Source organism: Ilyonectria robusta (genome assembly GCF_021365365.1).
Source record: "Ilyonectria robusta strain PMI_751 chromosome Unknown BGZ61scaffold_103, whole genome shotgun sequence".
In the NCBI taxonomy this organism is placed as follows: domain Eukaryota; kingdom Fungi; phylum Ascomycota; class Sordariomycetes; order Hypocreales; family Nectriaceae; genus Ilyonectria; species Ilyonectria robusta.
Window position 1 is genome coordinate 1 of NW_025764537.1, and position 15,762 is coordinate 15,762.

Consider the following 15,762-nt stretch of genomic DNA (forward strand, 5'->3'; position numbering starts at 1 on the left):
TCTTTCCTTCCAACGGTCGTCTGACGTTGCGGCAGAGAAATGGTTTTATGGATGGTACAGCGACCGGAGATGTCCAATAGGCTCTGCCCCAGGACAGAAGCATAATATTGGGTGTTACGCATGTATGACTTCACTACCTTCAACCCCCACATGGCTTATGCCGGGGCTCACTTCATTACTTTCATTGTAGGGCACATCGGATGAATAATTAGTTTTGTAAAAATAAGCGCCGTCCGCCGGTTCAATTGTCAATATTCCTTCTTCCTGCCCAGGAGAGCTTGCATCCCATCCTCGATCGCATGATTGAGCTTCTCATCCGTGGTGGCGCAGACCCTAATGCCATTGGTAGCAAGTACGAATTCCTGGACTGTGTATGGGCTAGCACTAACTCTGCAACAGGATTGGCTACAGTTCTTTGTTCAATGGCTCCCCACTTGGTCTTTTGGCCAAATACCTTCAGAGCTTGCTACTTTTCACCTCGCTGTATATCCCAGGTACTCAGTTAATAGTACAGAGCGCACTACTGTAACGATACTAAAACGATTATTATTGATCTATCTTGAAATTTTTATTATTTCTGCAATTTGGAAGAGTTGTAAGGAGGTGGGCTGGCTTTTATTATAACCTCTCCGGCAAGCGCCGAGACCTTAGTAAAGCTAAGCGGCTGCGTGTCGACGCCGATAAAGCTTTAAAGTATGAAGCGAAAGCTTGAGAATACTGTAAGAGAACTGAATAAAAGCAGTTAATATACTATAAGAATAATAATAAGAGTAATAATAGTTAAAGAAGAAGTTAATTATATAATTAATTTAAAAAAGAAAAATAGTAGTAATATTAATAAGAAAAGAATAATATTTTAAAAAGTTTTAGAATTATTAGATAAGTATTATATTAAATTCTAAAAATTAAAAGAAATTATTAAAAAGTAAAATAAAATTATTAGTAATTAGTAAAAGGTAATTTATAATTTAAAAGAAATAGCTAAGAAATAGTAAAATATAATTTAAAAGCTAAATTAATAATTAAAAAATATTAAAAAATAAATAAGTAATTAATTAAAAAAAAATTATAAATAATTTAAGTTATTATTATTATAATAGGCAGTTAGAAATACTTAAGCTAGTTAGTTACTAGTAAGAATATCTCTAAAGTAACTTAAATAAAGTTAAAAAAGAAGGTTAATATTATTACTAGGAAAAATTATTATCTTTTTCTATTAAATATTCTTTTTAGAAGTTAAAAAAGCTAGAAGAGCTTAAGGCTATTAAAGAGACTATTAATTAATTACTTTTATTTTTAAGAGATTTATTTAAGTTTTCTTACTATTATTATATTCTCTATTTAATTTTTATCTTTAACCTTTCTTAGATATTAAGCTATTATAAACTCTATTAATATCTTACTAGCAAACTTTTTTATAACTAACTTAATATTTTATTTTATAAGATACTTTTCTATTAGAAAATATAAGTTTTAAATTAATCTAACTTTATATATATAATTTAGTATAGCTTTAAGCTAACTAGCTAAAATATCTATATAATAACTTTTTATATATTTCCTTTAGAATAAGTTAATAAGTTAAGTATTAATTTTTTTTTTACTATTAAATTATATATATAATAGCTATTTTATATATATTTTTTATTAATATTATATAATTATTATTTTTATTTTAATTTAGTAATATTTTATTTAATAATATTTTATTTTTAAATTTTATTAATATTTAGTTTTTTTATAATCTTACTTAATATTATTAAATAAATTAAAGCTATATAGTAATCTTAAATAGTAAAAATAAATAATAAGAGCTATATTTAATATTAAAAGAAATAGTAGCTAAATAATAAAGTTATTACCTACTAGTCTCTATTTAAAGCTTCTATTTAACCCCTCTAACTTTAACTCTATTATTTATAGTTAATAATTTATTATTTATAGTTAATAACCTTAAGATAGTAATTTTATTCTAAGTAAAAAAATATAAGAAAGATATCTTCTATTATTAAGAAGCTAACTTCTCTTTTAATACTTATTTCTTATTCTATAATAAATAACTTTAAATATAATAAATTTTATTTAAAGAGCTCTTACTATTAGTAACTTATTATATCTATATTATATAAATAATATCTAATATAATTTTAAATTCTCTTAGAATTTAAAGAATAAATTAAAAAAATAAAAGCTAAATTTCCTCTTAAGCTTTTTATAAAAGAAAATTATTTAAGCTATTACTATACTATTTATAATATCTAAATAAAAGATAATAAATTATATTAGCTATTTTTAAATACTATTTACTTTTTATAATAAAAATAAAATAATAAATAAGAAAATTAAATTCTTAATAGTAATTTTATTTTATATATTTAAATAAAATAGTATATTTATAACTTAGTAAAAAATATTAATAATATTAATTTAAAAAGTTAAGTTTTCTTTAAAATATTACTAAAGCTTAATATAATCTTTAATTTTAAAAGCTATTATATTATATTAAGTTAGTATAGATACTAGCTATATAAGTACTAGCTAGAGGGGGGATTTAAATAACTTAAATAAGTTATTATAGATATTAGGGATCTTAGAATATTAAGTTAAGTTATAAGAGTTTTTAGTATATTTACTAAGATTAAAGTTAAAAAAGTTAGATAGAATTTTAATAAAAAGAAAAAAGCAGCTTAAAACTTAAAATTTAGGCTTAGTAACTATAATATATATATAATAAAAATATAGTAAATTTAAATATTAAATTCTCTTTTTAAGAGATTACTTACTACTTATACTTATATATTTTAATTTCTATTAAAATCTGAATTTTATTATATTATATCTACTTTATATTATTTATATAAAATAAATATAGTTATTATAATAAACTAAAAAAGCTAGTATATTAAACTTACTTTATATAAATAAAATTAATAATTATATAGTAAAAGTAAAAAAAAGCTTTTTTTAATAAAGTTAAAAACTATTTAAAGTAAATTAATAAGATATTACTAAGTAGATATATATATATTTTATATAATATATTAAAGAGATATAAATTAAATATACTTTTTTTTAGCTATATATAGAAATTACTAAAGTTAATAAGTATTTATATAAAATTAAAGTAGTAAAATTAAATAAGTATAACTATAAATAAGTAATAGAAATAATATAATATTTTCTATTTTAATATATTTATAAAGTGGAATATATAATAAAAAAAGTAAGATAAATAAGAATAATAAATCTCTTATTTCTTTTTAGAGAAGAAATAGTATTAAATAGCTAAAATTAAATATCTAATCTATTTATAATATAAATAATAATTAAGTTTACTATAAATATAAGAAAACTTAATATAAACTAAATTAAATAACTTATTAATTATTAAAGGTTATTAAGTAGTAAAAAAAAAAATATTATAATAAAAGAAAATTCTAATAAAGAATTTAAAATTAAGAAGTATATAAAAATAAAAGATAAATAGTAGAAGATAGTATATATTAGTATATAATAATATATAATACTAGATATTTTAAGTTTTAAATAGCTTAAAAATCTCAGGCTTTTTATAAATAATTTCTTAAAATTTAGCTATTATAGCTAGATAATAAATATACTATTAGATAGCCTAAAAAATCAGCTTTTAAATAGTATTAAAATTGTTATTTAATATATTTTATATACTAAGATATTTTACTTTAAAATTAAATTAATTTTAAAATAAATTAATTTTAAATTAATATATAATTTCTAATTATCAAGCTAATATTAATCCAACTAAAATAATATAAATAGTATTAATAATACTATTTTTTATATTATAAGAGGATATTTTTTCCTAATTTTAATAATTTTCTGTTTAGCTTTAAAGCTATTATATTAAAAGAGTTATAGTAAATTATATAGAATTAAATATCTATTTATATATTTAAAGAATATTAATACTAACTAACTATATTTAGCAGCTAAACCTAGCAATACTAATATATTACACTAAGTGGATAGAATCAGAATAATTATAATAAAAGCTCTTAATTTCCTATCTAACAAAGGGCTAAGAATCGGTCTTATAGATAAAAATAAGGACCCACCTGCCGGGGGTCTGAGACCCAGTCCGGACCGGATTCCTAGCAGCCGGTCTGGAAGCTGTTCCAGGCATCGTACAATAATCCCAAAATGTGACATAACACCAAACAGCCTCAAGTTAGCAGACCACGCTTTAGCTGCTGAGGATAGGATGCTGAATACTTGGAGAAACTGGCGTTTAAGCAGGCCTGTCACGTAAGAGTCAAGCGAGGCGAGACCAATCAGCGGATGAAGAAGAATGTGGGGTTTCTGGGTGATCACGACCAATCGTTAGAACCGTAAATAGTTTAGCGTCATGGCCCTATAAGGCATGGTCCTCCCGGGCGAAATAAATTTCATTCATTCATGGGCCCCCGGGTAATCTAACTTAGCGTAGCCCATGAGCAGGGGGGAGTTACTTACACTTTGGGTGATGTGCAGAGGCGATGCCGAAACTCAACTCGTCAACGCAGCCGCACATGAGCTTGGCGTACCCAGGGCAAGGGTGCTGAAATAACAACTCTACCCTGTGAAGGTCGACAACGCCAACACGACGGCGGTCCTTAACACGGAGGGGAACATTGTACCAGGGAGCGGTCGAAGAACAACAAGGTGAACGAGCCAGCTCCAGTGCCAGGGCGCTGTCTTGGTCAAAGGAGCCATAAACAACTGGTGGATGCCATTGCACGGCCGAGTTTCGTGCCCAATCTAGCTTCACGTATTTTGTGTGCGATCTCGGCGGGAATCGTCGTTTTGCGAGGGGATCCAGATCTCTGGCAGCGGCTGGTCCACGGGGTGCCAACGAGGCCGTGGGTTGGCCGCGCATCCAGCCACATGTGCACCGCCATTGGCACTTGGTTGCTGATAGCGAGTACATAAGGTTTTGTTAGGAAGATCAAACGCCGCAGCCACTATCAAGCCCAGCTGCCGCTTCCGATCGTGTATCCGAGGCGCGCTAGTTATTGGTGGTTGGATTAGTAGTGTAGATTGCCAGCCAATCACTTTCTAGCTCTCCGTCCGCGAAGCAGACTGATGGTGGAGATTCGATAACGGACAATCCAAGTGGACGAATACGTCAGCAGTGATTGGTTGCCAACTTCACCTTGACTCCACCTCGATCAAAGGTTCCTGACGTCGACCAACGACAAACGCCTTCGACTGTCTGTGGCGACAAGCCTCACCTGAAAACTCTGTTTTATTTCAGCCCGCCACAAGCCGGACCACCGTCCAAAATCGGCCTTAGATTTTCCCTACCATTGGCTCGGATCCGACTGGCGTGTGCTTCTTGCCGTTCTTGGTCACTCTCGGTCTGGGCCTGTTCGGTTGTTCGGCAGGGGTTGGGGTCAGCTCAACACTTTCCTCGGACTCTAACCACTGAAGATCGATCATTTACGGCCCGTAAGCATGCCCCGTAAGCATCCCCCTGTATGATGCAGCCTGGACTGGCGCCTCCCAACTGAAGTTCTTCCCCCAGAGGCTGTTGCGTTGCGACCCGACGCAGTTATATGAGGTGGAAATGCCGCTGGTCGTCAGGAGTCCACCTGACTTGGAACTTCCTTCAAAATCTTCCGCTGACTAACACAGGATGTCGACCGTTCAAGACCTGTTCGAGCAGTACTCGGGTCAGATCGTTCCGTTTTCGTTCCACGCCGGGTTCGTTAGCCTGAGTTACGTTGTCAGTCTGGTTGGGGCCGGTTCGACGCTAGAGTTAATCAGTCGACGGACTTCTCACAAGGGCATTCATAACCAGTATGGCCCTATATTCAGACAATAGCTGGTGCAACTGGTTAACTCCGAAACAGAATCTTGCTAGCCGGTGCCGCCATTTCTATGGGAGGGATTGCAATATGGTCTATGGTTGTTGACCAGTTGCCGCCTTTGAGCTCGCGAACCCGCCTGCTGACACTCATGATAGCACTTCATCGGAAACAGAGCAATCTATATTCTTGACGGAGAAGACGAGCTCCAAATCGCCTACTCTACCCGGTTGACCATTCTCTCGCTATTCGTGCCTATTCTCGTGCTGCTACTTGCCTTCCTCGTCGTTAGCAGCAACGATCGCATGCGCTGGTGGCGTATCGGTTTATCAGGCTCACTATCCGGCCTTGCCATCTGTGGTATGCACTATCTCGGCAATGCTTCTATTAACAACTACCGCTGTAGCTACCAAACTGCCTATGTCGTCGCCGCAGCGCTGATCGCGGTTGCTGCGAGCACTGCAGCACTGGCGCTATTCTTTGTCTTCCAGGCTGCTTGGACGAACGCGTGGTGGAGGAGGACCGGATGTGCCATGGTGCTCGCGGGGGCTGTGTCCGGGATGCACTGGTGTGCCGCCGCTGGGACGAGGTATACGTTGTTGCACCTATATTCCCCCAGAAACGGGATGTCCCGCGATGCCACTATCATCGTGGTTATCTGCCTAGTTAGTATTCTCCATCAAGTCAGGCTCAGAAGTCTAAGATTAGTCAGTCCGTCGGAGCATTTGTTGTTATGGCCACTAGTTGGATCTACTCTGCCTGGATCAGAAGGAGCTATGCCAGTAAAGCACAGCAGATCGTCCTCGCTGCGGCTGTGTTCGATAAGCGAGGAAGAATATTGGTCAGCCAAGAAGGGTTGCTACCAAGTGAGGTGGTAACAGATACATTCCTGCAGAAGGTAAGTAGGCAGCTCCTTTGGTACTTGAAGCTCCGAGGTTAATAAACCACAACAGTCAAACAACGATGTCTTCGGCACGACCCACCCGCTCTTCCATTGGATGTTCCGAGCATCTCGAAACTGGTCGAGCATCACAAATATTATCGACCGCATGACCAACCATATCGGCTATCTTTCGCATAGCAGGCGCAATAACAGAACTGGAATCAAGCTGATGGGCGAGGATGGTCAGCCAATCGAAAATTACGATGTCATTTTTCGTGAACTCTTTTGTCTCGCAGCCGTTGCGCTCGCGTCCAAGATAAAGGAGAATCTCTTAGGTGCTGGCATTCTGTGGGACGAGATCTTCGCAACCGGTAGCACTTCGAAACCTGTGTGTCGACCGCAGATGGAACTCAATGTTACCGGCAATTCCGACCCATCTCTCCAGAATACCAACGTCTCTAAGGAGAGACTAGAACCGGATGATCTGGTCGAGAAAGGAGACAACCGACGATACCAGGAAAACGGTCGGGGGTCTCTTATGTTTCTAGTACGCCATGTCGACAGCAGACGCGACGTCGAAAAACTCGAAACTGCGGGGTACCGGTTTGCCGAGTTGCACCAGGTGGTTGGCATCATCCACTCGAGCATGAAGATCAAAACCCCAGACCTCGGAGGAAGCCTGCGCAATATGGCTACTCATTCGGAGAACAACACTATACTCACTCCTGGAGTCTATCTCAGTATCTTTGCCGTCCGTGCTCGGTTGGGCCACCATGGGTTTGATGTGCTGGTTCAAAAGAACGCTAGGAACCTGCTCCCGGCTACGAAGCTGCCGTTGGAATATCTCGAGCGATGGCAGATTGGATTCCTCAGCCACCTTCAGCGCTTGACTCCCTCGACTCTTACACATAAGCTAAACAACATGAAAAGCCGCTCTGCCCAGGAAACCCGATTTATATCCGAGCTCCGCGACGCAATAGTTGCACTCAGGGGATGGTTCGACGACGCCACATTCGACGATGCAACGCTCATGTCCAAGGTCGTCCAGGTGCCTTGTTCTCCGCTCGAAGGGAACTCTAGGCCGCCCGCATGCTCTCTCATCACATTTCGGCTGGTGCTTCCAATTCACGCCAGCGTCAACTTGCCAAGGTGCGAATTCAGCCCCCTCCAGTTCTTCAAGATCCGTCAGCTAGTGTATGAGGGTTCGCCACACCATGTTGCCTTCTCGCGCTCTGTACACCGCGAGCTGTCGTCTGTCTTGCATCACGCGCCTGTGGAGCCATCGTTTGGGTCGGGAGGCCCAAGATCCCGCGGAGGTCGCGAGGCATCCCCTCGGCGATGGCTGGCGAGGTTTGGTAAATCTACGACCAGTGGTCGCGCTGACAACAACACCCGGGAAATCCTCACGGCGAGCCAGGAGCAGCTGTGGACTGTGGCGTCTAACCCTGGCTCGTCCCGCAACCCAGGTGGCGCGAGTAGTGTTGATCGCGACCAGAAGCCGCCGTCGATTGGCCATGCCGTTACGTTTGATGACCCGATGACTCATCCCATCAAGCGCCAGCAACTATACGGCGGCATCATGGTCTCGCAGGAAATCATGGTCGACGTTCAGGAGGTAAGTCGCTCAGTGAACGCACGTGGGGCACACGCAAGGCGGAAGCAAGGATGCTAATAATTGAGTCATTGCAGAAGAGTACAGGTGATACGAACATTGTTGCGATGAGAAACAGCAAGATGATTGATGATAGAACTGAAATTTCCGTGGCGCCGATAGACGTAGAGGATGCCACTGCCTGGCCGGTGAACTTTTATCCCGGTGTCCCGGGTAGGGCATTCAATATTGGGGCAGAAAAGGAGGAAGGCAAGTCAACATTTGTAGATGAGCTACTTGCACTTTGTATGGACAAACAGCTATGATGGGTGACTTTAGGATAGATTCTGTTGAAGGGATCGACGGGATAATTATGGAGGACTTTGTTGGATTTGCAGGTTTGGAAAATGGCGTTGACAGCAGAGTGTATCCGCTTAAAAATGACATCTTATGCGACCCAACAGATCGACCCGGACTTTGATCGGCAAGAACCAATGAAGAAAAGGAAACCTCAATGTCGCGCAGGTGGTTGGAGCGTCCTTTCTCGTTTGCCCCAAATCTCAAAGAAGACGGCGATATCTTTACATCAGCAACCGTTGGCCCATCAGGCCGCCTTACGATATGTGTAAATTCATGCGAACCTTGCACAGCGCTTTGTATCCGCCCCTCCATCTCCCGAACCCGTCTGACAGACCAAGGCAAGAATGACGCGTCTTGTGGTGGCATTCATGACTGAATGGCAGGGAGAGCAATATTAATTCTAGGCCCTCGATATGACCAACCCCAAGCCCCTGCCTGCGGGTCATCCCCCCGTAGAGCAGGGTGCCGACTCAGACCAAGTGTGGGAGCGCTGTTGTTTGCCGCACTTACTTTAATTATGTCTGGGTATGCCGTAATGCTTGGGAAAGCCTTGTCCAGGGCAATGTAAGGGGCCGTATCAACACTTGTAGCTAACACACTACTTTCCTGTCCAAAAATACCGCAAAATAGGTAGGTAGCTCCAGCCCAAACTGCTGTCAGTTGCTGAAGAGTGAGTTCGCCTACAGTACCTCAAAAGCCAGCTGACGCCACCAAGCGTTAGCTCCGCGTAGCCGGATAATGGAGAAATGATTAAGTTGACGGAGAAACATACCCATCTATGGCACGTATGAATATGGCAGAAAGGTACACGCTTAAAAAGGGGCTTCTAATCAGCGGAAGAATTCGGCAGTAGAAATGGCCTCGGCCTCTGCGCGGAAATTCGAGCTGGGGGGGAGCCGGTTCAAAGCGACAGATGTTAGCAAAGATAATAGGTTGAAATACATAGCCGGAGGGATTCATAGGTTCAGTCTGAGAGTGTCGTTTAAGCCGGAGTAGACATCTAACTTGAGAATATCACCCTAGGAATCTATGACTAAGAAGAACCGTATTTCTTAAAGAAATCTTCCACTGACATCGGCTCCAACTCTGGAAACCGATCATTCAAAAAACTTCCGTTCAAGTCCAGCCAGCCATTCACCATAGCAAGCCCAGCAGTTTGGTATATTCTGTCAATCATAGCCTTCGGTAAGAAGGCATACCGCTGGACGTTCACCAGCAGTTCAGTACTCTTGCCGGCTTTGAGATCTGCGACCGTGTCATACGAGACGTTGAATTTGCAACCTGTGCCAATCAGTAAAGGGCCGCGACCATGTGACACATTTGGAAAAAGAAGAGCCAACCTTTAGCGCTCTCAGCGAAAGCGACCAGCGCATTTAGGGTGAGCCTGTCTCCGCGGATGACTGAAGCCTCTGGCCACTCCACAAGGTCCAAAGAAGCTGCGACAAATCGAGCTACATCTGTGCTGTGCGTGAGGACGACAGGGTTATTGCCATCACCAGGCACAGCTGCCTTGCGGTTTTCGTGATCAACAACAAGAGATATGACGTTCAATCGCGTGGGTGCCTGGGGAGGCCCGAAGTAGTCCATGAACGTCCCATTGATGAAACGGGTATACTCCATTGTAGGAACGTCGCGGAGTTTGTTTATAGCTGCTACCTTGTACTCAGTCGACGGGAATGGGTAGTTGCTATGTTGGCGAAATTAGCTGCTGCAACCTGATCTTGGGGTAGAGGGAATAATACGCCTTGCTCGCTACCATGTAATCGATTCCAAACTCGCTAGGGGCAAATCTGCGCACAGTGGTTGACTTCACGGCTCCCTCAATGAGGTTCAGCTGGGCGTGGCTATCCTTTTCAGTGTTCATGGTAAGACATGAAACCATGGTGTCGATTACATTGTCTTTTAGCACATCCGCAATATTATCCGGGGATGAATAGTCGACGACCAGAACGGTCACCTCGGGTTGTTTCAGGAAAATATCGGTTTCCTGGCGATAGTAAGTTATGCTTCAGGAAGCCAGGATATGGGTCTAGTTCACGACAAATACAAACCTTCCGCGACAAGACAAACACATCGTGCTTCTTCAACGCAATGATAGCCTCAACAATAGTGCCGCCAAGGCCACCTGTACCACCTGCAATTGCAACTCGGGTCATGTTCTAGTATTGATAACTCAGGGCTGTGATACTTTGGATGCTGCTAGTTGCTAGGAATGTGATGAAATGAACGAGAACTCATCGAGGATATTTTACTTTATACTTATTCTCGGTCACTCTTACAAATGGACTCATGACCGTCATATTCACATGAACGGCAATGGAACCCCTCCGAGCCCGAGCATAGCGCCAGTTACAGGTGTCGGACATAGGACAGGAATTCATCCGTCTTACTGTACATGTCGGCGGTCGGTGAATCAGCGGCCGACACACCGACACGCCGGTCCAAACAAACAATTTATTACGCCCGGCGGCACTAGAGCCGAAAGGGCATTAATTACTAATATACATAACTATAAGCTAAAGTTCCTAACCCGTCGCCGTTTTAACGATCCCGACCAGCCCGACCAGCCCCCGGACCTGACGTTACTTGTGTGCCAACGGACAGACAAAGGTGCCAACATCCGTCAACGTTTCCCGCGAAGCACACAAGGTCAAAAATTACAGCAACACAATGACACATAAAGGCCCGCCCTAGTCTCCCCCCTCCTTTCCCATCTTCTCCGCGAGAATGTTCCCCCGGCATAAGATGGCGGGTTCAGGGATACGTTTCGCTCTCAGCGCACGAGGCGGCCACATCTCGATCCGTTTACTCTTCTCTTACGCCTTTAACTGGCTGTTTCTCATCGTCGTCGCTGCCATCGCAGCCTTGCTCGGGCGGATCAAGCCTAAAAAACAGCCATTCTCCCTCGTCGACCCCGACATCTCGTTCGTCCCCCCCTTGCGTCTGTCTGATGCAACTTTCTTCAGGGCACTTACGGCTAACGTCGACTCGAAAACAGCTTTCCTTTCACAGAGCACGAGACCGTTCCTTCCTTCTTACTGCTCATCCTCTGCGCCGTGGTCCCAATTTGCATCATTGCTATCGTCTCCATCATCTTCGTGCCTGGCCCAACCGTGCCCGGCCCAACCGTGCCCGGCCCAACCGTGCCCGGCCCAACCGTGCCCAAAGACACTCCCAAGACATTGATATGGAAGCGAAAGCTCTGGGAGCTCTACGTGGGTTGGCTGGGTCTTGCGTTAGCTCTTTTGTCAGCGTGGTTCTTCACTGAGGGTATGAAGAACATGTACGGCAAGCCTCGCCCTGACTTGCTCTCGCGATGCGAACCCGACACCGAGAACGCCCAAAAATACGTCGTTGGAGGGTTTGCCGGCGAAAGCATTAACGGCCACCTATTCTCGGCTGACATCTGTCAGCAGAAGGACTCGTACAAGCTTAATAACAGATTCCGAAGCTATCCCAGCGGTCTCTCCTGGTCCTCCGCTGCTGGTCCCATCTACACGTCCCTATTCCTTGCTAAGTTTGCCGTCACCATTCCCTTCGTCGTTCCAGCCTTGATCTCTGCTGATCGCACCACCCACGCTGCCTTCCCGTCCCGCATATGCTCGGAGGTCGATCCTGATAAGCCAACCCGGGCTCGGGGCTTTCCAGACGACCACTCTGCGACTTCCTCGCCCTTTAACGGCAAAATGGTTGCGCGATGAAACGCCAAGATCCAGTCTCTGCGTCGCCAAGCTGCTGCGCCCCCTATCTACCTCCTTATCATCACCCTCATACCTTTCTGCATCGCCATCTTCATCGCCTCCTCGCGATGGTTTGATTTCCGGCACCACGGTTTTGACATCCTCTTCGGCTTCTTCATAGGCACTATCACCGCCATTTATGCCTTCCGATACTACCACCTTCCCATCCAAGAAGGCGCTGGCTGGGCTTGGGATCCCGAAGCGAGGACAGAGCCTTTTGGGCTGGCGTTGGTCGACGGGGTTATGCTGGAGATGCTGGCAACTTGCCTGAGAAGAACGAAACTCATCATCACGACTTGGGCGAGACCTCTGACACTCCGTATCATGCGCCCACAACCTCTGGCGCCTTGATGCAGAGAACCGCTCACATTAACCATAATCACGAGCCCCGTCAGTTCCAGGGTATCGAGCTGCAGAGTTCCGCCTGAATCGATTCGAGTGTATTTGCAAGTGCATAGTTGCCGACGGCAGCTTCTATCTTTCCGATGTAAATCAATGTGCAGTTTATAAGGAGTCTAACAATCCCACCCGGGACTGGTACCTCGTTGCTTTGGTCGGTTCATGTCGCATATTCGTTCCCATCCCGATATCTATCACGGAACCAGTTTTGGAGACTGTAAAAATATAAGCAAATATAAACATGAACAACTCATTGATAATAGACACGAAACTCCCTCAGCAACGGCTAGACATACTGACAAGAAGCACTCTGGCCGGTGAGGGAAGTTGTTAAATTTCAAGGATCGAATGGCTTCTTAAAACCTAGTAAACGCGATAAATACCTGCCAAGCCTTAACTCTCAGTGCGACAACACCAAGCAGCCTCAATCCTGGAAAAACTGTATGCTGTTTTCAGACTACCTAAGCTGCATAATAAGGTATTGGGAATAACTATTACCAACCCCCCCCCCGGCCCCCCCGGGATTGAACGCAGCGACAAGCGGAGGGGTAGTACTTAACCCTAATAAAGCATCTATATATCTTGCTAATAACCTAGCGTTAATTCTTGGGGATCCGTCCGTCTTTTCAAGACAAGAGTACCTAACCAGTTAGATATACTGGTATGCGCCTGCTGTGAAATATCTTATTGAGCTGTGGCGATGTTTAACTGGACCTGAATATGCCCATGCACTTTATGTATACTATATTTAATCACCTTAAACATGTTCTAGAGTAGTTAATATATATGATTAAGCTAAAATCGCAGTACCCGACTCAAACTTGACATCACGCGCTGTAAAAATCAGCCCGATGCCTGTGGCACATTAAACTTAGAATCGGCTTAAGTTGCAACACTCTGCACACATAAAGCCAAGAGATTACGGCTATAAATGAACCTGGACCCCTTCGACCCACCTCTAACAAAGTTATTAAAAATTAGACAGTATGCTGTTATAACTGCTATAGTTGCCGGGTCCAAGCCAAAATAGTCTAATATTAGGTGGGGAAGGGAGCAAGCGCTACTTTGCTACCCGCGGTAGGAATATGTTCGGGAAGGCGAGATCAAGGCATTAAAGGCTCTTATTGCTTGTAACAGGCCATTCAAGTACTATTTTCCAGAAGGGGGGAAGAGTGTGGTCTCATAGTTATCGAGATTTTCGTTGAAGCAGCTTGACGATGGCCTCGTGCCCATTCCTGACGGCAGCCATAGCGGCGTCCCACCATATCCCTCCTTGGACTCGACGTCGGCGCCCTTCTCGAGCAGCAGCTTGACTCGCTTGTCATCGTTCTCATCGTTCTCCGTGTTCTTCTCATAAAGGGACGACGGCGTCTTAGAACTCAGATGGTGGTCCATCCCGTCGCTTATAGTCGTAGTGCTAGGCAACTCCGCAAACCGCGATCCATGACTTGGGGTTCCGCCAGAGCATAAGGTTCACTAGGACAGAGCTGCAATCGAAGTGAGGGACAGTCTAGAGAGGTCAGCGTAAGGAACCAGCATGCCATTGACTGGACGGGGAAGAGACGTACAGGGCTAGCGAGATTCTCTAGTTGGAGGTATAGCCGAAAAGCTGCGCTGGATGGGTTGTAACACTACTCTGCTCAGTCTTTCTTCGCTCCTGCTCCGTTACTCCCTGACATTCGATCATCATATTTATCCTGAAGAGGGGCTCACATTTAATCCAGAACGTTCGCCAAATATAATATCAATGCTCATTTACATTATATGCCACTATATATACACTGCAATCCTATCCTCCTATGTCAACTTGCCCAGTTTTATATCATAAGAAACAGAGGGAACCCGGCAAAGAAAAGCTCCGCAGGCTATCAACAGCAGATAGTTAATAACGTTGGCCGGCGACCAGCCCTACTGCTTCCAAACCGAACCAAGCCCACAGTCTTTCTCCCAACCACATTAGAACCTAAGCGTCTGTCCGACGCCAGGTGGAGCTTTCGAGGTCGGTAGTGTAGGATGTGAGTTCAGTTGAATTAATCATCTGTAACGTCGGCGAGGGAAGTGAAGGTTGCACAAGCAAGTAGTCCTTCACCACCCAGGTAATGAAGAACGGCCCAGTAGCTATTATGATATTGCAGTAGGGCTGCAGTTAAGCCCAGAATCGGGTCATACAATAAAAGACCGGTAGTTTGGAAATGGCTGCTGCAAAAGCCGGATGCCTTGCGGATGATATCATAAAATCGTTGGTCACGCCAGTAGGTCGCGTTGATTTGAATACAGCAGTGTGTCGCGCTGTGTCAGACTCGACTTGGTGTAACGGAAAGGTCTCATTATAAAAGATATCCATGTCGAGATACATGCCACATTGGTGCAGCTGATCGTCTCTCCCGCCTGCGACGGTTCCTTTGTCGCTGGCCTTGATATCCGGGGAGTGCCTCAGCCCTTGCTGCGGTAGACGAATTCCCGGACCTGCCAACACCGACAACGTCGAGGCGCGAGAGCAGATCATGGTTCATCTGCGGCCGCGCTTGACTTTGGGTTATTGGAAGCGTCTGGGTCCCTGCTGGTCTTGATCCGTCCACCAGAGATTACTTATTGCCTCCCATTCTTCACGGTTACTTCTGTCGCATTCCCCATCTTCACGCCGCGATCTGACCGTGTCTGCCATCTTGAGCTTCCGTTCTTTGTACGCCGCTTCAGACGAGCGCGACCGAACTGCGTCCCATTCCAAAAATTCCCATTGCCATTCCCATCGGTCATCTGGCCCCTGTGGCCCGTTCATCGGTTGGCGGCGAGCTCGATCAACACCTCTCCCAAGTTTTCCTAGCTGCCAGTTGCAATACGCCTGCAAATATGGGGAGTACAGTACACGTGGCCGAAACCTCAAGTTATTGAAGTTTCATACGGCAAACATCCTGAAGAGTCAGATCTATACGAAAGCTGCTCGGACTCGAACGATGGCTCCTC

At 43.1% G+C, this 15,762-nt stretch overlaps 4 protein-coding genes across 4 annotated transcripts; 2 read left to right on the plus strand and 2 right to left on the minus strand.

Annotated features, from left to right (window-relative positions):
- Positions 1-5,379: 5,379 nt before the first annotated feature.
- On the plus strand, positions 5,380-8,717 carry BGZ61DRAFT_469437 (uncharacterized protein). Its single transcript, XM_046247954.1, has 6 exons — positions 5,380-5,479; positions 5,882-5,925; positions 5,984-6,490; positions 6,538-6,723; positions 6,779-6,973; positions 7,025-8,717. The coding sequence occupies exons 1-6, from the start codon at positions 5,473-5,475 to the stop codon at positions 8,378-8,380; spliced, it is 2,295 nt and encodes a 764-aa protein (XP_046093316.1). The 5' UTR covers positions 5,380-5,472; the 3' UTR covers positions 8,381-8,717.
- A 975-nt stretch (positions 8,718-9,692) lies between these two features.
- Positions 9,693-10,815, minus strand: BGZ61DRAFT_487882 (uncharacterized protein; the record flags this gene model as incomplete). The annotated part of the gene is made up of 4 exons (XM_046250040.1): positions 9,693-9,940; positions 10,000-10,346; positions 10,402-10,646; positions 10,711-10,815. 4 exons carry the CDS (start codon positions 10,813-10,815, stop codon positions 9,693-9,695), a joined length of 945 nt encoding a protein of 314 aa, XP_046093317.1.
- A 414-nt stretch (positions 10,816-11,229) lies between these two features.
- BGZ61DRAFT_545882 (uncharacterized protein) lies at positions 11,230-12,980 on the plus strand. The gene is made up of 3 exons (XM_046255315.1): positions 11,230-11,583; positions 11,658-12,348; positions 12,370-12,980. Exons 1-3 carry the CDS (start codon positions 11,387-11,389, stop codon positions 12,748-12,750), a joined length of 1,269 nt encoding a protein of 422 aa, XP_046093318.1. The 5' UTR covers positions 11,230-11,386; the 3' UTR covers positions 12,751-12,980.
- A 1,781-nt stretch (positions 12,981-14,761) lies between these two features.
- BGZ61DRAFT_545884 (uncharacterized protein) lies at positions 14,762-15,519 on the minus strand (the record flags this gene model as incomplete). The annotated part of the gene is made up of 2 exons (XM_046255316.1): positions 14,968-15,519; positions 14,762-14,916 (listed from the first exon to the last, which is right to left on the minus strand). The coding sequence occupies exons 1-2, from the start codon at positions 15,302-15,304 to the stop codon at positions 14,762-14,764; spliced, it is 492 nt and encodes a 163-aa protein (XP_046093319.1). The 5' UTR covers positions 15,305-15,519.
- Positions 15,520-15,762: the final 243 nt, after the last annotated feature.

Bases quoted from the DNA above. Each gene is read 5' to 3' on its own strand.
- BGZ61DRAFT_469437 (XM_046247954.1), top strand. The intron at 6,491-6,537 runs GTTAGTATTCTC...AAGATTAGTCAG, and splicing joins TCATCGTGGTTATCTGCCTA to TCCGTCGGAGCATTTGTTGT. The intron at 6,974-7,024 runs GTCATTTTTCGT...CTCGCGTCCAAG, and splicing joins AGCCAATCGAAAATTACGAT to ATAAAGGAGAATCTCTTAGG.
- BGZ61DRAFT_545882 (XM_046255315.1), top strand. From the start codon at position 11,387: ATGTTCCCCCGGCATAAGATGGCGGGTTCAGGGATACGTTTCGCTCTC. The intron at 11,584-11,657 runs GTTCGTCCCCCC...ACTCGAAAACAG, and splicing joins CTCGTCGACCCCGACATCTC to CTTTCCTTTCACAGAGCACG.